A 26,044-nucleotide genomic window follows, 5' to 3' on the forward strand; every position below is an offset into this window, starting at 1 on the left:
AGCCTTGTATCAGCAGCTCAGGAATCTCATCGTTTACCTCTGCTTACGTGTTTTTTCTTTTTTGTAAATTGACCTATAATCTGCTGTGATGTTCTGGCGAGCTGTCCAGGGTGTACCCTGCCTTTTGCACAAAGACTGCTGAGATAGGCTCCAGCTTCCCCGCGACCCTGAATTGAAATAAGCAGTTAGGATAATAAAAGAATGAATGAATGAATGAATGAATGAATGAATGACCTATAATCTGGTTGCAAGATCAAGGCTTTGCTCCCCTCTTGTGGGGATGGTCTGTACACCACTGGAATCAGTTTATCTGTTTTTATCGGTCAGCACTAGAGAGAGAATTAAAGACCAACCAGGAAACCTGACTGCCCACCTAAGTGAGTCCAAAATCAGTTCCCAAGTGTGTTTATAGTATTTTATGTAGCATAAAAAAACTACCTTTGAAATGATTATCACAACTCTAATCATAGCTGCCAAACCTGTTTTCAGTCTTTCACCAAATAGATTTTCAGTTTTTATTCTTCATCTTTAAAATACTAGTTTGCACTTATTTTTGCATTTTAATATCCGCCTTTGAGGTTTTTCCTTTTTTTCCTCTCCATTTTGACAAATTCACAACATTCCTGCAGATCACGGTTTTGATGTTTATTTAGATGCTGCTGTTTGTGACATTATCATGCCATGTCTGCAAAGGGTAGTTTAAGATCAATAAATAAATGAACTGTAAGATTATTAAACTTTCTATATTTTCATAACTACATTTCTACATCATTATTTCCTTTAAAGTCTGAATGAATTTATTAAAATGTAGAACAAGAGAGGAAGTTGATGTATTTTACTATGGTATACTGGATTTTATAATGGGAAGATTACTTCTGTTAAATATAACAGTATTTTGTTATTACTAATTTTACCTGTGCCTAATCCCAATTTCCAGTATTTTGTTTTTATTTTATTTGCTACCATTTATTCATTACCCTTTTGTTGCAACATGTGGTATTTAAAAATAGGATGAATCTTATTGTGTGCATGTGTTTCTGTGGGGTATAAATATAGCCCCAGACGTGTTTTAAATCAATCCTTTAGCACAAGGTTTTACTGCAAGTGTTGGTTTAATGTTGACATTTTTACACTCATACATAAATTCAATGAAAAAGACTCCAATATAACAATTTCCATGTTAACTTAAATTAACAAAACAACCAAACTTCCACAACAAAACCCCACCCAGTTTTATAAGAGCCACCTGATTGGCTCGTGTGTCTGTAAATCCGTTCCCTCTTTATTTGACTCGCGCCATTGGCTGGCGGTGACGACAATCCTGAAACGTGCTCCCGCCCACCGAGCGGATCAAGTTTGAATGAACAACAGCAGTCTGCTCTGGAGGTGGTAGTTGCATTTGCAGTAATTATTAAAAGTGTGTATCGTATCACGGGTGCGCTGATCCAGGATGGACATGAAGAAAAGAATTCATCTAGAGTTGCGGAACCGCACTCCGTCAGATGTAAGTTGGCCTCACAGCTCGCGCTGATGTTTCCACTCTCTGCTAATGGAGAATATTTCGTGTGATGCCTTGGCGTGGGGATACAAAGTTTCTTCCAAGTTAAAAAGATGATGGAGACGTCGGGTCACATTGTTGCTCTGCGATCGTGTTTACAGTCGGCAGGTGCTGCAGGTCTGCTGCTTGAACTTTTGTGTGGCTGCAACATTTTGATGTGCAGTTTTGCGAATGCAGCACGGCTTGTTTTATGCCAGCTGTATAAACAAGGCAAGCGGTATGAGAAGCCATATTTGTAACTTTTCATCCACGAATTCATCCCTTTTCTTTTTAAACGCTACGTTTTTATTGTTATTCACTCGGTGTCTAATGTAGTGTCCGTAGGCTTTGACTGGCAAATTGATCCCCCTAAACATTTTACGCCGCGCACTTGGCGGGTTAGAGATGCGGACACTCAAAGTCATCGAATTATCAATGATGCATAAAGATCATACCCTCAAATTATCGTTTTGCATCTGCAACCCGCGCCTATTGCTCAAACTGGACCAGTAAACTGGTTTATTTCTGCAGGAAGTGCATTCAAACATTGAGCAGCTCAAACTGATGAGCCTGCAGCTCATGCAGTCTCCAACAGGAGCCACAGTGCGCACAGATGGCCCAAATAAAGCACCGTGAGCGGCCACCATGCTGGGCGAAAACACGCAGAGATGAGCCGCTATGAGCCGCCGGGTGCTCGTCCGGACCTTTAATCGGGTCTGTTCTGTCGTGGTTGGTTTGGATGAATCCAGTCCTAATGAAAACAAATGGGCGAACCGCGTTGCTGCTCTAGTTTTCCAGAACTAGGACAAGCCGCCATTTTACTGACAAACAAAGGCACTTCGAAATACACCGAAAAAGCCCGTTCATTCGACACAAACGACGAACAATTCATCATACCTTCTTCTTTTAAGAAGTATACACTCGCCATCAGTCCAATCGGCAACTGTTTAGCACAAGCAACAATGAAACGTTTGCCTGGCAGCTATCTAATCGGCTTTAGCGGCCCCTCCTACTCACAAATGACCCTGTGCACGACTCGTAGGTCTGTTTAGCGCCGACTTGTTTTGACTAAGGTGCGTATGCGCCGCTAAAATCGCTCACACACGTCTCTTATTGCAGTTAAGCACGGTTAACATCGAAATAACCACATAAAATCTTGATTATGTGTTTTTTTAGACCGAAAAACAATGTAAATGTCATATTTACGTAATGGAAGGAGAGCCTAAGCATCGCGATATCTACGGCGGTGAGACGTGTTCTGATGATGGACAGTATTGTTTTTACAGTTTGGTCCTCGCTGCTGATTGGCTGAGTCATGTTGAAGGCCGAGTGGAAATATCCGATAACAGCACACCTGTGGCCGCATTTTACACGATTTAAATATCACTGCGCCAACATAGACCCTGTTTTCTCTCACTGTGGTCACTGTCAAACGAAGAATCCATCCAGCTAATGCTTTTCAAGAATATGATACTTTATCTCTGCTTTCTTTCTCTTAGAAGAAATGCTGGGATTCCACCTTGCTAAAGTTGAATGTGATTAAATAAATATAGTGTAACATCATTAAACATACTGCATTTACAGTTAAATTTTACATTAAACTTAAATGGAGACACTTAGGTGTTACTGGGAAATTTAGCTGGCATGGACCAGGATTTAACTTTAAATACTATAAAAACAGAATGTTTCTGCCAACTTGCTGGCAAAGTGCACCAAACTACATTACATTTCTACTGTAAATTGTAGGGACCAAAGTGACTTGGTAAGAGGACAATCAAAGTTATGAATTTGTTTAGTCAAAAGAAATAAGCTTACAAACAAATAACTTTTAATTAGCGTATATCTTTTTCTCAATTATGTCAGAGGTGCTAGCATATACAGTGAGGACCAACTCCAATCTGGAAAATGTTGGATTTTCAGTTAATGTTTTTACTATTTCAGACTTTCTTTTTGGTAAAATGAACAAAATAAATGGTAATATTGCTTTTAACTGCAGCTTGTAAGAAATCTAAGAAATTGCTAATTATGCTCATGTTATGAAAAAAAATCCTTTTGATGACCTAAAAATTTAGGGAGGAATAGCGACCAAAAACAACAGCCTTAAGCAGATTATGTTCTGAAAAAGGCTCTTAATTGTCAGTCAGCTGTATCAAATAGTGAAAAATACATAAAAACACTAAATTTTTGCGACCATACCCCTCCCATTTTATGGAGAAAATAGAACTTTTATGAAGATAATTAGATATAATCTACATTAAAAAGCAGCAGCAATACTTTCACAAGATTTTTTAAACATTTCTTTTTAACTTTGCATTCAGCTGCACGATTAAAATACTGACCTTCTCTGTTTGACCGTTTCACTAATGTGATTCCTCATATTTGACATGTGCTGACCGGACACATTGCATTGCTCTACAGGTCAAAGAACTTGTGCTAGACAACTGTCGTTCGAACGAAGGCAAGATCGAGGGGTTAACAGATGAGTTTGAGGAGCTGGAGTTTCTAAGCACAATCAATGTTGGTCTGACGACGGTTGCCCACTTGCCGAAGCTAAAGAAACTCAAAAAGGTGGGTGGTTTTCTTCATAAGATGACTACATATGTTTAGTGTTTAAGGTTTAGCATGTTTTGATCTGATGTTTGATTGATCAACAGCTTGAACTCAGTGATAACAGGATCTCAGGTGGGTTGGAAGTCCTGGCAGAGAAGTGCCCCAACCTCACACATCTCAACCTCAGTGGCAACAAGATAAAAGACCTCAGCACAATAGAACCACTGGTAAGTAACAGCCTGAGCTACTTAAACATGGATTAATGTTTGAACTGCGTAGAAAGCAGGTGTCTGAACTGCTCATCAAACTTTTTTTTTTTTTACTGACAGAAAGAACTGGGGGCCCTGAAAAGCCTAGATCTGTTTAACTGTGAAGTGACAAACCTGAACGAATACAGAGACAACGTCTTCAAGCTATTACCGCAGCTCACATACCTGGACGGCTACGATAAAGACGACAAAGAGGCGCCAGATTCTGACGGCGAAGTCTATGCGGAGGGCTTGGATGATGATGAGGAAGATGAAGATGGTAAGGTTACCTGCTTGCATGTGGATAAATGGGCTCATTTTCAGCTTCAGTTTGAGTCGCTGGTTTTGGAAAGTTTTGACGGAGAATTAACCACCAGCGGTTTTCTTGCAGATGAGGAGGAGTATGATGAGGATGCACCACCTGGAGACGAGGAGGATGAAGAGGGAGAGGAAGATGAAGAGGAGAATGAAGAAGAGGAAGAGGAAGACCTGAGTGGGGAGGTGGGTGAAGAAAAAAAACAAAAAACAAAAAAAGAGACTTCCCCTCTGCAGTTGTCTTGGATTGTTTATTCTGAGGTGATCACATGATCATGCTGACGCTGCTTTGTCTTTTAATAAAGGAGGAAGAGGAGGAAGACTTGAATGACAGAGAAGTTGACGATGAGGATGATGAAGGTCAGTAAAACAGTGGCTAGCTTTACCTTGGATCTCTCATCTGGATGTCATTTGTTACTGTTGGTTGAAAGCAAATCGACGGACATTTATGCTCCACGTTAAATCCACTTTGATTCAGAATTAATTAGATATTTAAAGTTTCACATAGCTTTTGTAGCTTTTAGTTTTTATTTCGGCCGTATGATGGCACAAGCACAAAACCAGGAGGAGGAATTGTTATGATGCTGCGTATGAACACGCACACACACACACACACACACACAGGCTGTGTATAATCCAGTCAAAACAAGGATCCAGTTGTGAAAAAGTTTAATGGTTTTAGACTAGAAATCTTGTAACTAATCTAACTTTAAAAGCTCCTTCACTCCTTGTTTGGCTTTGAAATGCATGTAATTGTAATTTAGTCCCTTCTGTAATAAAGGAATCCTTCCTGAAGGGAAATTATAACATATATTATTTATTATATTGTGGGATTTATGGCTTGACAGTTGATTGGCTTATCTTCTATGTGCAGCAATACATTTAAAATGAGGCATAAAGTGAAACAATTGATCTAAACAGTTTGATGTTGAATTATGAAGCTGCAAAGTTGTGCCAGTGTTTGTTGTCTAAGTGCAGAGGAAAATCTGTAAGTCTGGACAATCTTAGAGTAGCTTGAACTATATTTAGTTCCAAATCTAGCAACTTATTTTTTTTTTGCCAAACCTGAGCTATTGCCTGGTGCGGAGTGGCAAGAGCGGCTCTGCCAACGTGAGGACCTGCTTTTCTTCCGACATATTTTTCTGTCTGTGAGGTTGTCACTGGCAGCAGCTCATTCAGCACACCAACTGTGAGCTGCTGCCACTGACTTGACTTTCTCCGGTTTAATTTGTAAATTCATCTTGAGTCAAAGCACAGCCGTTATCTGTGAAGATCATCTCAGTGCTGCGTTATAGAAGTCAGTTTTTCTAGTTCAGCATGTCGCCTTAATAAGCTGCTTTTTAGTCGTGATTTTTACTCCTTTTGTTGTCTAACAGAAACAAGAAAGCGAGGGAATCAAACTATTAAAACGAAGTAAATAAGGGCAAAGAAGAGGAGAATAAGAAACAGCATTCAGTCTAAAACTACAGAGATCTAAACCTATCTGTCATGTGTAAACTCTCATTCCAGCTACTGTTGTTGTCATTGTTGGGGGGGGGGGACATCTACTTCGTCTTTGTGTTTCTAACTGTGAGTCTTTTGCAGAGGAAGAACGAGGTCAGAAGAGAAAAAGGGAACTGGATGAAGAAGGGGAGGAGGATGAAGACGACTGAGCATCCTCTGTTAGCTAAGTTGTGAACTGTTTTAAACTTGTATCTCTCAGTCACTTCCCCACAGACCCATGTATCTTTACCCCCTCTCCCCCTCCCCTCCCCAGTTTCATATTGCAGTAGGAGTGGTTTTTGTTATTGGCCAGTCAGCTTGACGAGGTTACCTGGAGAAAAATTTAAAAGTTCGATTTCTGTACCTTTGATGCTCCCGTGTTCTAGTCTATATGGTCCACTTTTAACTGCTTTGTGGACACCAGTTTTGTAATATGAAATAATAGCAAAATAAAACCTTTTTTGAGAAATGTTTTTGTTTTCTCACCATTTGTGTAAGACCAGTTTCTGATGACTTATGTATTTTATGACCTTCCCCTCAAAAGCAAAATGGAAAAAAAAAAAAGAGTGCATGTCTAATACATTTTAAAGTCAACTACTGGATTTCATGTATGGCTGTCCTCTCCCCATCGTAAACTTATTGTTTTGCATCATTGTACTTTTCTTTTTTTTTTTTTCTTTAAACTTAACTTATGTCTTTGTAGTGTCACCAGTATGCCAGTACTCTGCTGTCCTAGCGTGAAATTTCCTGTCTGAACATGCACAGTGTGACCCCTCACAGGGCATATTTTTAAATCCTAGCAAAAAAACATGTCTGCCCTTGTCAAAGCCGCTCCTCCTCCTCAAACCCTCAGCTTTGATAGTTCGGAAATTACGTGTTCTTGTAAATAATGACCAAATCTATTTTTTTGTATTCTCTTTGATGACGGCAGACATCGAACAGACAACTTAGGTGAAACTATGAATTGTAATAAGATATTAAATATGTATGCTGCTTTATCTCAAATACGCAGTGTGAAATTTCTTGAATTTGAACTTTGTATGCATAATCTTTCCATAAAGAGAAAACTTTCAGCATCAGAGGTCATTACTGCTTTTTTTTCTATTTTCTTTTCTGGTGCACACAGGTGGTGATGTTGAATTAGTGCTGGTAGTGTAGAGAAGTACTCGCTATAAATGGAGGGTACAACCTCAACAAATGTGCATTGAAAATTTATTGTTTCAACGTGTAAACTCTTGACAGTCAGCTATTTGGACTTTTTTATTTTCTCTAAGTATGCGCAATGGTCAAATTGGCCTACCTCAATGAGTCCTTTTTTTCACTCTGTTAAATCCACTGTCATCAGCCAAATCTAGTTTCTTTTTCCCTCCCATTCACTTCAATAAATCCTTTTTACATAAACTTCTGAAGTCTGTGGTCCTTTTACAAGAAGTTAAAATGAAAAAAGTCCAGGTTAAGCTCATGAAATTGTGATACCAGCCTTCCTTTTATCACACACATACAGTAAAGACTAAATTAAGACTAAACTAAGCCATGAAACTACAGGTAAATGTGTTTGTGAAGAGAATATAAAATCCAAACAGCCTTTTTCGCAGTTGCTAAAAGAGTTTCAGTCATTTCTAGTCAACAGTTTACTTGCCTACATGAGGCGCCCTGACGCGACAAGCCCGGCTGCAACTTCCCGGTTCACTGCTGATTCTTCTTCTAAGTATCCACATTCTCTGCAGCCTTCAGATTTTTCTGTAATACACATCCATTTACCTCTAATGCTTTGCTTTTTCCTGTTTCCATGTAAAGAATTCACATGTTTTTCAGATTGTTTTATCTGAAGCTTTAACCTTTACGTTCCAGCTATGATGTGATCAGGGAAGACTTGTGACCTTCTGTCCTTGTCTTACTTTTAACTTAAAAACCATTTTCTTTCCACACATGGACCAGATTCTTCCTATTTCTCTCCATTTTGGGCTCCAAAAAACAGAAACAAGGAAATCAGAAGGAAAAATTACATTTGACCAGGGCTGAAAAATCTGGAAGTCATAATAGTACCATTCAGGTGTAATTTTGGGTCCATCATTGCTAAAATGTGAAGAATTTTTTATAGGAAAATGGAGGCATTTAAACTGCAATTTGACCAAAGTTTCTTGTTGATACAAGTGGAGAAGAAGCAGCTGACCTGGAGTCTTTAAAGCAAATTTACACATCTAAAGGCAAACACATCTCAACCAGTGATATACTTGGTTTAAAGGTAAAAAGGAAGGTTATTATTACAGTTTATACTGTCAAGCTTAGGCAATAATACAACTGCATAACTCATGTGAAGTTATGTTGTTGGAGTCAAAAAACTAATACCGTTTAAGGTGCCATTCCACACAAATGTTAAAACCATTTTCAACCAGAAACATTCAACAGAATCTATCAAGCATCACAATCATTGTTTGTGCAGCCACATCATACAAAACATCAGGATTAACAAATGTACAAGTCATAGCTAAAAAAGGTAAAAGGTGGCAAATAAATACAAGCAAATATACATCTCCCCCAAAATTAGCCCTAAAAACCGCCAGCAAAGCTTCTCTTAAGACTATGTTTGAGTAGATTACACACATCCACCATCTGTGGTTCCATGTCTCCACTGCTGATTTCCCACTGTTTAAAATACAGAGTAAAAAAAAACCAAACTTAAATGTAACAATTCACGCTCCTTGGGGGAAAAGCAAATTGCATTTGGGGAGCTTTATGTATGTGTCAGTGTCAATTTACAGGCAACATTTGTAGGAGAAAGAGAGGCAGTTATGGGATAAGCAGCTCTGTGAAAAACAGGAGCCATGTCTGCAGAAGTCTCTTCTGAGAGGTACAAAACTTCTGCTCGTCCGCCATTTTGAAATCATGTTGCAGCTCGCTGCAAAGTGGGTCTGCAGCAGGGTCTAAGGCCTTAGGGAAGAAAAGCAGGAGTCAGAGATAATATTTGCATTCTCCAGGTTTGCTGTGAAGTAAAAATGAGAACTCGAAGGTGGCTTTTATCAGTTCTGGAGGAAATGTATGAGGGTTTTTTTTCGCTGGGTGATCCAGGTTTTGCCACATGGAGAACTGAACCAGCATAAATACCAAAGTGCAGGATTATGGGCTCATAACACTTAAGAATGCAGTAAATCAGAAATATTCATGAATACAAAACAGAAAATATTAAAATGGACTGGATCTCTTGACTGCCTAATCATCAATCTCATTTTAAACTGGAAATCCCTGAACTGCCTAAGTTATTTATATGCATCACTATGACGATATTCTAGTAACTGCATCAGTTAGGATGTTATCATGTCTACACTATGCAGGGCAGCAGGAATGAAGTTATGATACAATGTGATTTATATCAAAAAAGCATGGCGGGAAGGCTCAGAAGCCTGTCAGAGGTCAGAATTGGGGGCAAAGGAAGCAGCTTTGCCAGTCCAGGAGGCTTAGAGGTCAAACATTGTTGGGGTTAACGTTCTTCAGGTTGTTGAGCTCCAGCTCCAGTTGGCGTATTCGCACATCCTTGGTGGTCAGCTCCTCTTTCAGCCGCCGCAGCTCATCCTGCTGCCGGAAGAACATCCGCAGGAGCTACAAAGAAAAGACAAAAGACAAGCGAAAGTTTGCATAAAACAATGCTTCCACAGAAAAGCAAACTTTTTTTTATCACCACTAGAGATGGATATTACTGGTTCAGAAAGTAAAAATCCTTTCTGGCAGCTGTTTACCAGTCACTTAACCAGCTGGGTTTTAGTGGCTCAGCTCCACTGCAAGGTAGAAGAGCCTGTCAGTGAAAACACCTGTTCTAAATGCACAGGTAGATCCAAAAACATTGCAGGACTTTTACTTCATGGCACCTGGATTATACACCTCCGATTACAACTATGAGGGAAAAAGTCACACTGAAGGTTGCATGTCTAAAACAGGACAGATAATCTTTTTCTGAACTGTTTGAAGACACCAACCTGCTAGTTAAAAGTACAATCAGATTTAGTACCCTGGTTGAGTCCTGTCACATCAGAACATTGCATTGCTTTACTGTTAAAGTGACAAGAATATAAACCATCTACATGTTCAGCTACTTTAATAATTAACACAAGATATACTCTCCATCTGATGCACATTCATTTAGATGATTTCTCCTGTTCACAGTGAATGCATGAATCAACCAGAATTTCTCAGATTTTTTGGTTCCAACTTTTATTTAGCTCCTCCTCTGTGAGTTTATTGGTAACTTAGTCTAGGGACATGCAAAAAAACCTTTTTATATTTTATATATACCGGTATGTTAAAAGATGAATAGATCTTTAGATACTATTTGAAAATCAGACAGCGGTGCATCTATGTGTCAGTCATGCCATCAAACCATTTCCATCTCAGGTGGATAACACTGAGAATCTCATGTTAAACTGGGAAACTTTTTGTGCTGGTGTTTATGTGGGTGTTGTTGCATAAGCCTATACCACCATCATCAAGCAAATCAGGGTGTTCATAGTGTCAACAGGCGGTTAAAAGGCTTGGCTTATGAACATATGTGGACACACTGACTCACAGACCTCATTCTCTGTCCTGGGTGGGACGTTCTCCAGCAGGTCAATCCCGTTGACTACTACACTCTTCTTCTCCTTCACAGGGGCCTTGAACACTAACTGGTTAGGTCGGTGGTAACCCTCCTTCAAGGACATCAAGACTGGGTCTATTTAAAACATACAACACAAACAGTTTTTGCTGTGCATGTGAAAAATCAACACAAAGCGCAGAGAGACCGACACAGATCAACATGGGGAGTCTTTTATTAGCTGTGATCTGATACATTGTACTTGTGACAGACGTGCAGTCCTTATCTTTGAACACATCAATCGATTTTTATTGGACCATGACAATGTCACATCCTGGGTGTAAATATATTTGCATAAAGTTGAACTTGTTCATATATTGTGGGTGTTTAGTGAGTTGTTTACCTCTATCAATCCCACTCAACCACTCGCTGGCTGACAGGGCAGGTTCAGTTCCTGCCGTCATCGGGTAGATGTCCTCCTGGTATGTGTCTGACTGTAAACACACATTTTTAGAAATTTTAATCATATTTGTTTTCAGTATCTGTATTCCTTATGGATTTCATCGCCTGGCAACATAAGCTTATATAAAAAGGCACAAAAAAAAGCTGCAACTTCTCTACATATCTGAAATGAGTTGCACTCTCATTCATAATTTTATTCTTCAAAGATTTCTATAAACAAATGTGGAAACCTACTTTTGTCCTGTTCTAACATTAAAACAATAAATAAAAACAAACAAAACATTTTTATATTGGAATGTAATACAAATGCTTTATTGATTTAAACCCTTATTATAAGCTTCACATTTCAGTTCATCACATGCCAGAATATTTTATGTCAAAGTGTTAAAAATAAAAAAGGGGGATGTTAATTAAAGTCAAATGTTTAAAAGCCTTTTAACTTATTGGAACTGAGTAAAGGTAATAGCCTGCACAAATGATTGATAATGAGAGAACAGAGCAAAATCAGTCCCACTCACTCTTCTGGGCACAATCATGGAAATAGGTTCAATCATGCCCTTCAGGGTGACAAGTTTGTAAAAGCGATACACTTCGCAGGCTGCCACATCCAGCCCGTGCTTTGGCATCACCCCTGTGGATGGGAACAGAAGCATGCGGTGACACAATCATCTTAACATTAAATCAACTCAGTGAATCCTAAAGTATACACACACACACACACACACACACACACACACACACACACACACACACACACACACACACACACACACACACAAACACACACACATGCACAACTGTTCAGCACTCATTTTACTCCTTCAAGGCAATGTTTTACCCACTTTTGCTTATTTTTCTTTACATACATTTGATCCTTTAAGACATGCAACACCTCCTGTAAACCAGCACAGAAGCTGAGCAGATTCAGCTCCTCCCTCCAAAAAACCTGGTAATACAATTTCTCTTTTTGCTCTGGCAGAAAAAAAAAACACGTTGTTGATCGATTCTTGACTTACCAAGTCCTTTCTGTGGGGCAGGGGAGCGGTACTCCATTAGGTACTGGATGTATGGCTTCTCTGTAGTAATCTCAAAGTAGCGGATATTTCCGTCACCCTGCAAACACGTCAGATTCCAGCCTTTACACTGTCAATGTGTGAGGCATAATTTTCTCTACTTTCAGTAAACACAAAGTTTCTTGTTTTTCTATTTTTTTATTCTTTACCCAAAAATGTAGTACATGACATTCATTTCAGATTTATAAGATTATCTGTTCTTTATACCAAGCTTAAAATGTAATAAATAAAACCCAAACTACAAAATCTCTGCTTCTATCTGCACTCTAACTCTATCAGTATTACATTTCCATCGCTATCTCTATCTCCAATTCCATCTGTACCTGTATCTGTATTTGTTGCTATATCTCTATCTCTATCTCTATCTCTATCTCTATCTCTATCTGTATTTCCATCTCAGTCTCTATCTCATCTGTATCAGAATTTCTAACTCTATCTATATCTATATATACATCTACATCTATATCTATATCTATATCTATATCTATAACTCTATCTCTATCTGTATTTCCATCTCAGTCTCTATCTCATCTGTATCAGAATTTCTAACTCTATCTATATCTATATATACATCTACATCTACATCTATATCTATATCTATATCTATATCTATAACTCTATCTCTATCTCTATCTGTATTTCCATCTCAGTCTCTATCTCATCTGTATCAGAATTTCTAACTCTATCTATATCTATATCTACATCTATATCTATATCTATATCTATATCTATATCTATATCTATAACTCTATCTCTATCTCCTCTATTTCCATCTCCATCCCTAAATCTCCATCTAATTCAATTACCATTGAATGTGATATTTAAGTTCCTTTGTGTTGTGTTTGGGATATTAGTGTTCCTTTCTGCATCACACAATATGCGATGCAGAAAAGGAGCAGCAGTTCTGACCTTGCCTGCCAGGTACAGCATGTGTGTGTCAGCATCAAAAAAAGGAAAAAGCAGTCCTGACAGGCCATCTATGTCCTCCTCCACGATTGGCATGGACAAATCCTCCTGGGAACAGCAACACATACAGGGAATTAACCAACGACTTGCTCCACCCCGCTGTGGCATTATGGGCTCCAGCCATATGGATGTGTTGTCTAACCTGATCCCAGAGAGCGATCTGCCGGGTGTTCCAGCGAGAAACCCCTGTGGTGAGCAGTCGCTTCATGTTGCCCAGGAAAACCACTCGGTTTACACGGTGGTTCTTGCAGCTGGCTTGCTGGTGAAGCAGCAACAATATTAAAGTGAGGCTTTACTGCAAGATATGCAAGAGAAACCTATACTCATTGTTAAATGTATTTATTCTGTACATTATTTGAGGAGTAAATAGAGAGTAAAAAAGAGATAGTGAAACTAAACAATCAAACGGAAGAATTTTAGATCACAGAATGAACAAAATAAAAAAGCAGCGCTGTAAATGGACATAAATCTATATTTTCAGGCACTGAACGTTTTCATTAATACTCCATTTTCTCCTTACTGCCTTGATTAGCTCCACTTGAGGCTGCAGGTGGAAAGCACATGGGTCTAATTAGAAGGATTCATTTATTCTTTTTTAATGTTACGTCTCTTTGCTTCATTTGATAGCCCCAGTGGAGACATAAGGTTGGAAAAGAAAAGTTAGTATCATTTGAACAAAAGGTTCCTGCAGTTTGGAGTCGGATTGTGAAAATGCTGCATGAGTTTTAGGTTACTAGTGTAAGATGTGAGAATTCACTTAATGTTAATCATCCAATTGCATCCCCAAAGTAAAAAATTTAGACGATAAAGGCAAAACTTCATGTCAGCAAGAAAATGTAAAAATAAAAAAATTGTATTCAAAAACTTATTTACCAGAAAAATGAAAGCAGCTACTATCATTTTATTGATATTTGGGACTCATAGGCCAAAATTTTAACAGTGTGTATTCTACATCATGCAATTGCTGAGTTAAGATGCTAATGTTTCAATCTGCTTGTCAGAAATTTGTCCTGTTCAGCTCCAAGTTGGAGTTTTCATCCCGTTTCTTTAATTGAAGCATCAGTTATATAAAATAAAAATGGTTATTTCAAATGCCTTAAAACCATAAAATGATAAAATAGTCCAAAATACAGAGTATGTATAGAGATCCAGGATATGTCGTGTTTGATTCCTTGGTTTTAAAACTGTTAATATGATAAGTAGCTGGCATATCATACTGTAAACGATGAGCCTTTAAGCATGAAACCCTGTCAGTTGGTGTTATGATATTCACAGTCCGACAAAATGTCTACCCCCTCTTCCTAACCTGAAGGACTCTCCCAGATCGTGGCTCAATGACACGTAGCTTCTTGTCTTTGCAGCTGGTGGCCAGCAGGCTGCCGTCTGTGTTAAAGGACATGCTGAGGATGACGTCAGTGTGGCAGTCGATCATTTTTACTGGTTCTCCAATCTCTAGGTTCCAGATCAGGATCTGACATGTCAGGAAAGATTGTGGAACAGAAAATATATTTAGTGGCTGAGGTTTCATCAATGATGTGATTATCTGTTAGCTTGTGAGCAGTTTTCTGGAGAGAACTGACTGATTAATCCCACAGTACTGTAGTTAAGCAGTTTAACGTAAGTTAAATCATACTGGTGTTGCATTTCCAGTGGTAACTCATGTCTGATTGATGAGGTACCTTATAGTCGTAGCCGGCACTGAAGAGGATGCCACTGCTGGTGGGGTGCCACTCAATCAGACCCACACGTCTGCTGTGACCGTAGAGTTCTAGCACCGCCTCCGTCATGTTGCGTCTCAAACCTCCTTCCGGGATCTCCCATACTCGGACCTGTCACATTCAGAGCCACTATATGTCAATGAAAACAGGTTGGCATTCTGTGTAACTAATGAACTGTTGTCATTTTGTCAGGAGTCACTGCTTGTTTTTTTTCTAAAACCATTATGATGACCAGACAACTGGAGATCCATCCGATCTAAAATAGCACAAGCTATCAATGTAACCCATTACATTAGGATTAGAATGGATTACAGCTATGGCTAGAGGCTCTGTGTTAGACCAGATGAGATTATCCTTCAACAAGTGAAAGTACTAAACAGACAAACACACTGCCATCATGGCTTTACTGAGCTTAGTAGAGTAATGCAACATGTGCATGTCTTGGAAAATATGTCCAGTCGGACTTTGCACAAGCAATGCATCAAGAGAATAAAGAGAACCAGTGACTTTGATTTGATACTACATCTAATGTCCAAGTCTTTTGCAGAAGATATTACACATCTGTAATTTGCCATTTTATGGCCCCGCCTCATTACTGCTGTAAATAGAGCCGCTGCAAGCAGAAATCCAATCACAAGCGCGTATCCAGTGACCCTGTGATCATTTTAAAGTAGCAATATATCCTCCATCAGGGCCACTGGCTGTCATCCTCAGTGTCTAACAATGTCTGTTACACACACTTTCTTCAAAGTCATCAAGCTATAGATTACAGGCGTAAAAAGGTCATGGGTCACTCACAGAGGTGTCTTCAGAGCAGGAGGCTACGATGTTTTCAAAGAAGGGGTTCCACTTGATATCCAGCACATTGCCTTGGTGACCGCACACTTTCGGTTGATGAGAGTCAAGACGGCCAGACTGAAAAATAGTCAGATGAATGCATGAGTGTACGTTCACTCTCTGTGATATAAAATGTACAATATGGAGGTGAAAGAAATGGAAACATCTTCCAACAGAAAGAGAAAAATAGAATATATTGCACAAAATAATATTGAATAATTTATATTCATGCCCAAGGACCAACAATAATGAAATCTGTTCTTTGCTTGAAATGACTCAGTGAGATGGCTTGATACACCCTGAACAATAACACACCTGGTTATTGTGCTGGGATGTCTGAAGCACATTACTGCAATAACGTAGCGGGTCCACAGAGGGGCAGTGGCTCATAGTAACGGATGACAGGCAGCTCTCAGAGTCAGCCATGACGTCAACAATGTTTGATGCCTCTTCAGTCCACTGACCTCTTTTCTATTTCCTCTGAGATTTATTCAGCTGCATCAGGTTATACCACATAATGCATGCTCTGTCCTTTGTGAACCCTGAATCACACTTTACTTTTGACAATGTATTATTTATTGAAGAGGGCAAACATCAACCACTAAAAAGAAAAATAAACATCAGTATTAAAGTAATTTTATAGCTGCAGAAGACAAAACGCTAAGATAGAGTCAGAAGGCCTTGCCAAGGATAAATTAATTAAAGCAGCTTTCAGACGGTAAATCTAAGCCTCAGTTTGTACCCCTTATGCAGCAATGTACATAAATAATAAATAAGATTTGGATAAATCAACATGAAGTAAGCAAACTGACTTTCAGCTGCCAAAAGAAAAATGTTTAAGTGTCAAAGTACCACAGAGCCAAAACAGTGAAGGTTTATCTAACAAGCCCCATGGACAAAAGCCAAAACCACAATTGAAGTTGCTTTCTGTCAAAACATGACATCTGTCAAGTAGAATATCAATTCAGGCAATTTGAGAGAAGAGCAAAAAGGAAAAAAAATGATGGTGGTGGGGGACAAAGTGACTCAGCAAGACAGCCATTCAATTAACTCAGATATTCTTCATTATTTCATTACAACAGGCCACAGAGTCAACAAAATGAGATTTAATGGAATCTGTTAAAATTGTCCATAAACTTTGCTAAACAACTGGTTTTCTCCTCATTTACATGGAACCTCATATTTACGTTTTAATAACAAGAATGAACGTCATCCTTTTAGACTTCAGTGGTAAATATAAAAACAAACAAACAAAAAACCCCAAAACAAACAAAAACCGTGGGCTCTGATGACAGAGTCAACTTTTTCTTTTCATAAATGTTACAGTGACTGGCAGGTTTTAAATGTGGCCTCAAAACATTACTGACTGTTAATGACCGTGCCTCCAAGGGACTCTTAATTTAGGTGAAACTAATTACCTGCACAGAGAAATAATATCTGTTGGGAACTACAGAGTTCACAAGGTCAGGGAGGTAGTTTGAGGAAATCAAATTCATAATGAGAATCGTAATTAATTCAGAAGAATTTAATGGAAATGAATGAAAAAAAGTAATTGTAAACTGTCCATCACCAACCAGCATATTATCTGACAGGAAAACAAAACAAGACTACATTATTTCCTGAGGCTGTTGCACAGATGAACGTTCCCAGTGACGCACATACAGTGAACATTTCCAATACACACAGGCACTGCAACCTGATTGCAACCAACTTTTATTGATCTGTAATTTCCAATAAATCTTTACTACCATGTATCACCACTTGCTGCTTTGTGGTTCCAGTCTCCCACAGTCACTTCTGACAGCAAGCAAATACAATATGGTTCATCGCTCTCTACTGTGAAATATTATCAGAAAGACAAAACAGGAAGTGAACAGCTTATATTGTCTTTTCTGTGCTGCCATGATTGCCAGTTTTTTCTTTAAAGACCAGATGCTGTTAAACATTAGTCTTTCTGTATGTTGAATAAAACTATATATTATACAGGACGTTTATGTTCAGCTAAACAGCCTTCCACATGGCCTGCCACACCTAAATACATTAAATATTTCACATGCTGATTCATGCTTATGAAGCTGAATTGACAAACCGTCATACGGTTGTGACTGATCTTACATTAATACGTAAATCTTGCAGCTAATGCTGTTTTATGCACATCTCCTCTGCTTGCAACACTCAGTCAAGTCGCTGTAACCGAATCACTGCGCTGTGCTTTTCACTGGACAGTATGACCTTGTTTACAGTAACCTCAGAGTGAGAGATTTCCAGTACTATAACAAAATGATGTCCTCTTTCATGACTATGAACTCTGTCCTCTCTGTGTTGGACATTTCTGTTCTATACTAGCTCTATAGCCAAACAAAAAATACACAGGAAGTCATTCTACATCACAGTAACGAGTACCTAAATGTTCATTATGTAATTACATAGCATACAATGTTCTGTGCCAGCGATGGACAGACAAACAGTGTTCAGGGTGCATCATGCCTAATGTATGATGGTAGCTGAATAGGCTCCACTCCCACCCATGGTCACCCCTTGACTCTACCTTTCTAGCCACCATTCTCGACCAATAGTAAACTCTCTTAGAGGTCTACTCATGTAACTGGAGTTGAATCTTGAAACTCTTATTCTATCAATCATTCACCTGAGAGTACAGTGTGTATCAAGAATAATAAAAATAATACATAATAAAACCTTGTGTTTTTTCAGTTTATGTAATCACTTTTCTAGTTATGAGCTTTTCACATCTACTTGCCATGGGTCCACATACATAGAAGTTGCCGTATCAGTGGCACCATTTTTACTATAGTGTCTCTAAATGGACAAACAACCCCAAAAGGTTTTAAATTTCCAGTACCAGCTTCGTTTGGTAACTGCTATAACACCATTTAGGATAAATAATACCACAAAAGACACATAAAATGAGACAGTTTGAAGTTGTTACCGAAAGTGCTGTTGTTGCTACGCCTGGAGTCACTGGATCCACTCACGTATTAAAACATGTTTATATCTGGAAGAATTTTGGCCACAATCCATACATTTACAACTGTGCTTAAAGTAATTTCTATGCTCACTTTTATCACTGAATGCCTGTCATTCTTAACACTCTTTAATAGAACAATAACAACAAATCTGCATATAAAGTTTTTAAGCAAAGAAACAATCAGATGAAGCATTAAAAACGGGTTTAGAAACAGTTTTTGACTCATTAGATCAGTCACATAAACATGGTTTACCTCTATGGTAAGCATCTTTACTTAAATAAGATTGACCACAAAAATAAACAATTATGACCAAAAGCTAATGGCCACTTAGGAAAAAACAATAGACAAACATTTTTGTGCCACTCTTACTAGAATAATGGCCTCAGCAAGACCACCCAAATAATATAATTTCTGGCACCACCAATGGCTGTAAATGTTAAAAAGAATGTCAACAAATGTTTAGTTGAATCAAATCAAGTATTCACTTGCAGTCATATTAAGAAAACAGTAGATGTAATTCTCACACTTTACAAGTCAACCAGTCTGCACCACATTAACAGCTGGTTATAGCAACGACAGTAATAGCAACGACAGTAATAGCAGTAGCAGTTGGAGCGCTGATGTAAAAGTACCACACCCACTGGGCTGTTTCCCTTTGTTTCGAGGATGGGAAGAGATTTTTGGCAACCTTGTGTTTCATCTTCTGAGCCAGTCAGTGTGCCAGGTGGCGCCAGCGGTAGTTCATCCACTCGCCTGTGGTTTTGTCTGCGTGTGAACATATGGCTGTCTCGCCACCTGTCATCATAATATGTCAGACAGGCTTTTACCACAACATTAGCCAAACCCAGCTCAGTTGTGTTTGTTTACCAGCTAGAGAGGCAGGAGCTTATTTTAAACTTGAAACTCATGACAAAAGAATTTAGATTTTCTTTATTGCTGTCTTTTAATACCTCAAAATGCCTCAAAATGTTAATGTCTCAAGTTGAAACTTTTCCTTTTACATAATCATGTATCTGTTCAAAGGGATTTCCTTTGCTAAGCTCAATATAGACTTCACTTTTTACTGCTCGGTTTACTTTGCATAATCTGCCTTTTATTCCACAGCCAATACAATCCTCATTTTTCATTAAGTAAATGGACTATGAATAAACCATAGCCATAAAAACAATTTAAATATATAAACCTTATTTCAGAAGAATTCATAACTGAAAAACCTTTTAATTTTCAGCATCATAAAATGGGTGACAACACTCCTTGAAGTCATAATTTCCTCATAATACTGGTGCTATGAAATGTAACATTGGGCTCTATAAAACAAATGTTGAAATGTCTGTCTTAATGTGAGATTTACTGATTTGCTGTGTCGACCAGTGAAAGTTGCAACCAGCAGCTTCTTTTTGCTCTCCTGTTAAAGATGATAAAATGTGATTTCTGAACTTGTCAGCTCAGCAGAAACTCAAGGAAATGCAAGGAAGTGCAATATGTTGAGAAGACCAGATCAATACAGTAGTCTTAGGAGGTTATGAGTCTTTAAATAGGATTAAAGTTAATGTGGTTGAATTCAACTTATTAATAATTTTAGTCAGATTGCTTTGTTTCTTGAAATAACAAATAAAGATACTTTGACCCTCCCATAATCACCCTTTTAATGATTAAAGAGCAAAAATCTACCAAAATCCAATTTTCTTCATATTAAGTCTGAGTCATGAAGACCATCCTCTTTAAAACTGAACCTAAAAAAAATACATACCCTCACTTTACATGCATTAGTATGAATCATCTCTTTTTCTTCATAGTACCACATAATATGGCTTTTTACTTTTATCTGATCAAACAACCTTGAATAAATCAACATAATGCCAGTAGGTGTGATTTTCACATTATTATGTATAGAGCCACTTTAAACTCAACAGCTCCAAGCCAAATGGATCTCAGAAACAGCGACATGGAAAGCATGTTATCTGTCATGAGGACGAGACTCAGACAAGACAAGTCAACTGTCTTATGTCTTGGTTCCTTCAGATTTGCGTGCTGTAACCAAACTCCCAGCCCAACAAACATCTCCAACTGCATTAAAGGATGAAAGCCTCCTCAGTAATTGAAGCAGTTGCTTGATAATATTTGGAAATATTTACTTGCAGCATAATGATAACAGACGGCAACACAGTTTATTGATCTGAGAACATTATTGTCTGATTTTAAAGCTAAAAAAGACATTTAAATGGCACAAAGCATGCATGCACAAACACAGTTACAAGTGCTTTCTCGGACTGTGCACCCAAGCTTTGGATGATGTAAAGTGAAATGCAGCTGAAGCTGCTTCAGACAGCAAACTGCTGAGAAATCTGCCAGATAACAGCTTCTCTCCACCCTGCTTGGCAGCAAAGGGCTTTTCAAGCACCTTGGCATAGTGTCTCTTCAAGAGGCCACACACACACAGCCAATAAAGGCTGGTCAACATAAATTTCAGACTTACTTTCCCTAGAATTATACTTTGTTCTACTGATGATCCAAAAGAGGCACAAAAATATAATTTAGTATAAAAAAAATAGAATCATGACTTGTTAATATATAATTTAAAAATGTGCTTAATCGAAGGAAACAGAACATATTTACGAAATATAACAGAAAAACAATAAAGTTGAAATATAAGCAAACATCCGCAGCAATCTGCAACATGTGTCATGACAAAACAGTGATCTCAGTTACCTGGGATACAGGTAGAACAATGAAGGAGCCCCCTCCAGCGCTTTCTGTGACGACCGCGAGGAACTTGGAGTTGACGGCACAGAAGTGGTTGTCATGGACGTTCTTAGTGATGGGGATGCCGTCGTAGCAGTTCTCCCTGTTGGCTACTTTGCCATAAACATTTCGAAACTTGGAGCTTCGGTAGGTCGGACGCCATGACATCTGAGGGAGAGACAACACATCAAAGATAAATACTTGGTATGTACAAGTTGTTTGACAGACCATGAAAAATAACAGCTAATGCCACAGATATTTACTTAATTCCCTGGCTTTTTTCCAAAACACTTAAGGACATATATCAGAGGAAAAATGCTAAGCATTGGATTTTAGAAGTTGGTTTCTTGGTAAAATTGTCAATTAAAAAAATTTAAGTGTTAATAACTGTGTAATGCTGCTGAGTTAGAGCAAAGCTTGTCATCTGCTGGTATGATCACTGAAATAATTACTTGTAACAATGTGTGCTAATAAACTGTCTTTCTCCAAGTATCATCAGTTAATATACTCTGTATTCTTATTATAATGATTATAAAGAAAGAATCAGTGAGATCTAATGTTTCATTCACATCCTCTGTACCCGCCGTCACAGGGTGGGTTGTCCCATCTGTGCAGACATGATAACAGTCACACATGCTGTAGTGGGAAATCATCCAAACTGGTGATGGGTGTGAGACTTTTGAAGGGTGAAAACAAAATTTTCACATTGCCTTAGAGGCTGTGTTTAATGTGTCAGGCAGGAAAAGCAGTAATACAGACACCGCCTCCAAACACGCTAATCACAAAAAAAAAAAAAAAAAAAAAGATTTTGACAAACACAACAGATTGCAAAATTCCTAAATGCATGTCATTGTATTGGATCTTGCAGAAAAGAAAAGCATCCATTGTTTGTAGCTACCATACGCAACAAAAGAGAAGAGGGTTTTGCTTGACTCAGGATGCTTCTTTCTTTGTTGGTTACTTCGCCACAGGAATGCTCATGTGGAGCTCTTGATTTTTGGTATTAGCTGCCTACAGCCGCAGGACGTGGATGTCTAATGACCTCTGCCCCAAAAGGACAGAAGCTGTGGGAATGTCTTGGCAATGAATGCAACCACTTTTTGAGCAATTCTCTGGAACAGGATGTGTTTATGAGCATATTTTCAGTGAAACTAATGATGGAGACTATATTGGTACACGACAGGAACTGTGGGGAGAGGATTTATGACTCTTGTCAGATCAGTGGTAGCAGTGACATCAGGCTATCCTCTATTCAGCATTGTTCTACAGATAAGGACGGGAGGCGGTGGGAGTGGCCTTCACATGCAAATAGAAACATCCTCTGACCATACCCTTGTTGTGTTTCCCTGTCTCAAATCAGACTAGAGTGATGGCATCAACTGTCTACACGAGACTGACTGATCTCATTGTTCTCACTGCAACTTATAGATTGCGATTATTCTGATAATGAAAATGTTCATAAAAATTTAACTCTTGTATTCTACATTTAATGATCCTTTAATGATAAAAGTATTAGTTTTTTTTGTGGAACAACTAAATAAACTATTCAAAATCACATATCAAGACAAAACTTAGGCTTTGTCTTCATTTTAATCTTGTCAAAAAACATGTGCATTGTATGAGTTTGCACAAGTTCTTCTTGCTGTACTTAACTGGTTTCAAATGGTATTTTTTCATTTCTTTCTTAAACATGTTTAGCTTTACTTTGTGGAGGTCAAAGGTCAATGGCAGCAAGCCTTTGCAATATCTGCTTCTTTGCTGCATGTCATATGTCTCTGTCTATTCCCCTGTTACACCACTTTCCAGTGAACACCTGAATATTTGTAAAGAATAAAAACAGAATATTTAATTATCACAGTACCTGAAGTTTTCATAAAATCATGACATGAATACTTTACAAAAAAAGCATGTAGGATGACGATACGATCACGACCTGCTGGGATATGCTCTAGGCTCTTTAAAAACTGGTTAAACAACCAGCATGCAATAATGTATATATAAGTAAATATATTGATTTTATATGTATATATTTCTATGTTTCTTTATACATATATAGATATATATGTGTATATATATATATATATATATATATATATAGATATATCTATATATATCTATATATATATATATATATCTATATCTATATCTATATATATATATATATATATATATATATATATATATATATATATATCTATATATCTATATCTATATATATATATATATATATATATATATATATATATATATATATACACACACACATATATATCTATATATATATCTATATATATATCTATATATATATATATATATATATATATATATATATATATATATATATATATCTATATATATATATATATATATATATATATATATATATATACACACACATATATATCTATATATATATCTATATATCTATCTATATATATATATATCTATATATATATATATATATATATATATATATATATATATATATATATATATATATATATATATATATATATACATATATATATATATATATATATATACATATATATATATATATATATATATATATATATATATATATATATATATATATATATATATATATATATATATATATATACACACACATATATATCTATATATATATCTATATATCTATCTATATATATATATATATATATATATATATATATATATATATATATAAAGAAACCCGGTTTTCTCATCATCATATATATATATATATATATATATATATATATATATATATATATATATATATATATATATATATATATATATATATATATATATATATATATATATATATATATATATAAAGAAACCCGGTTTTCTCATCATCCTGTGCTCTTATCATCCCATCATCCTTTGCTCTTGTAGAAATCCCTCCCAGGTGTATTCTGATTGTGCAGCTGCCGGCTTACAAGCCCGCATTGCTGTCAGTTTCACACAAACAAACAAAACAGACAAACAAAAGAAGATATTGTTTAAATAAGGTATCCAAAAAATAAAAGAATAAATGACACACATTATTTGAGTAAAGTCTGGCAATACCCAGCATAAACACTGCATCACAATTGTAAAAAGCGCCGAACAGCAAGTATAATATCCAGATGATGATATATCCAGTAAGCAGTGCATGACCTTCTCTGAAGCCTTGTTTGTATGAGCAGCATAATGTCAGCTTGTTATAGAATTAATGAAGAACAGAAGAGCAGCAGAAAGTGGCCTCAGGGACAGTTAGAGGAGACGGACAGAGGAAACTCGCCTGCTTTGAGCTCTCTTTACAAGGATGCTCATTCATTGGTCACTGCTTTCTGGCACAGAGAGCATTTCTGTCTGAGCGTGTCTTTCCTATCTCACGAGGGTTTGCAGCACAACAGCACACACACAGAGATCATGAGCAAAGGCATGCACGTACACAAACACCCAAAGAAGAGATGAGTTTGCATCCAACTCATCATAAGACTTGTGGGTTGTGAGCATGAGCCCCTCTCTTATTGGACAGTCTGAGGCCTTCCTAACTTAGCAGGCAGTTTCTGCTTTAGAATATTTTCACCACAGGACTTTTATGCAAAGTTGGATTCCTATAAGATCTAGTAGATGTTACTTCTGAAACTGTCACCTTACCTTACCGGCGTCCTTACACTGACAGAATCCCTGCAGCCTCTTCAAACTACAAACATCCACCCTCCTTTCTAAATGAGCTGCCAGGATCTCTTCTCTTCCTTCCCTTTCGAATGTAAGCAGGCGGTCTGTGTCTGCTCTGCCTCCTTCTCTCTCATGTTTTTCTCCCTCCTCCCCTTTAAACTCACTCTTCCCACCCTCTTCTCCTCCTACTAGAACTGATAGCTGCAGGGCCATCACCCCCCACCTCCTCCTCCTCTTACCCCTCTCTCTCATCCTGCCACTCAGTCAGCTCTCTGCATCTCTTTTGCAGTTCGATCTCCAGCTCAAGCAGAGCAGAAGTATTGGAGTAGTAGCCATTCATCCTCTTTCCTCTCCCACCCACTGCTTGTTTGGCATCACAAGGCCTTTCCTGGCTGATACCCAGGACCACTCATAGTTTTTCAGACCTCACATTCTTCTCTCTCTGCAAATCTCTGAACTATAACTCTACAGTCTAATGCTTTGCTTGCACTGAGAGCAAACCTGCTTATTTTATATTTACATAAAGGCAGGTACACTCCAGGTGGATGTCTGCATGAACCTCATTGGCAGCTGCAGCTGTGGGAAAGGCGAGTGGAAAACATTTTCAACACTACAAAATAAGTCATCGGCATAAACTTTGAACAGAAAATGGTTATTTAAGACATTTTCTCTTCAGTAAACTCCAGTTTCTGTACATTTTATTGATATTTACATACAAACTACGTTGACTCTGTCCATGTTTTACATGCATGGAAAGAAAACGCCTTAATCTAAACTCCTTCTTCCATCTCTTAATAGAAAACAGTTTTACTTTCTGCAGTATCTCTATATATAGATGTTACTAGCCTCACAACATAAATGCCTGAGCCTTATTTTTAGGTTTTATAG

The 26,044-nt window shown here is 37.6% G+C and overlaps 2 protein-coding genes across 2 annotated transcripts; one reads left to right on the top strand and one right to left on the bottom strand.

Annotated features, from left to right (window-relative positions):
- The first annotated feature begins 997 nt into the window (after positions 1–997).
- On the top strand, positions 998–7,845 carry anp32a (acidic (leucine-rich) nuclear phosphoprotein 32 family, member A). The gene is made up of 7 exons (XM_079240470.1): positions 998–1,504; positions 3,956–4,105; positions 4,192–4,314; positions 4,417–4,615; positions 4,727–4,836; positions 4,956–5,010; positions 6,235–7,845. Exons 1-7 carry the CDS (start codon positions 1,451–1,453, stop codon positions 6,300–6,302), a joined length of 759 nt encoding a protein of 252 aa, XP_079096596.1. The 5' UTR covers positions 998–1,450; the 3' UTR covers positions 6,303–7,845.
- Positions 7,846–9,331: 1,486 nt separating this feature from the next.
- coro2ba (coronin, actin binding protein, 2Ba) lies at positions 9,332–25,228 on the bottom strand. Its single transcript, XM_079243630.1, has 12 exons — positions 25,136–25,228; positions 21,449–21,649; positions 15,714–15,830; positions 14,877–15,026; positions 14,504–14,668; positions 13,340–13,456; positions 13,141–13,245; positions 12,175–12,271; positions 11,677–11,789; positions 11,100–11,190; positions 10,695–10,834; positions 9,332–9,729 (listed from the first exon to the last, which is right to left on the bottom strand). The coding sequence occupies exons 2-12, from the start codon at positions 21,647–21,649 to the stop codon at positions 9,595–9,597; spliced, it is 1,431 nt and encodes a 476-aa protein (XP_079099756.1). The 5' UTR covers positions 25,136–25,228; the 3' UTR covers positions 9,332–9,594.
- Between the last annotated feature and the right edge of the window lie 816 nt (positions 25,229–26,044).

The sequence above is a fragment of the Telmatherina bonti genome (assembly GCF_933228915.1).
Source record: "Telmatherina bonti genome assembly, chromosome: 1".
Taxonomy (NCBI): domain Eukaryota; kingdom Metazoa; phylum Chordata; class Actinopteri; order Atheriniformes; family Telmatherinidae; genus Telmatherina; species Telmatherina bonti.

Excerpts from the sequence above, each read along its gene's own strand:
- anp32a (XM_079240470.1), top strand. The coding sequence starts at position 1,451 with ATGGACATGAAGAAAAGAATTCATCTAGAGTTGCGGAACCGCACTCCG. Across the intron at positions 4,837-4,955 it reads AGGAAGACCTGAGTGGGGAG|GAGGAAGAGGAGGAAGACTT; the intron begins GTGGGTGAAGAA and ends CTTTTAATAAAG. Across the intron at positions 5,011-6,234 it reads TGACGATGAGGATGATGAAG|AGGAAGAACGAGGTCAGAAG; the intron begins GTCAGTAAAACA and ends AGTCTTTTGCAG.
- coro2ba (XM_079243630.1), bottom strand. The coding sequence starts at position 21,649 with ATGTCATGGCGTCCGACCTACCGAAGCTCCAAGTTTCGAAATGTTTAT. Across the intron at positions 14,669-14,876 it reads GTGCCGGCTACGACTATAAG|ATCCTGATCTGGAACCTAGA; the intron begins GTACCTCATCAA and ends CTGACATGTCAG. Across the intron at positions 13,246-13,339 it reads AGATCGCTCTCTGGGATCAG|GAGGATTTGTCCATGCCAAT; the intron begins GTTAGACAACAC and ends TGCTGTTCCCAG.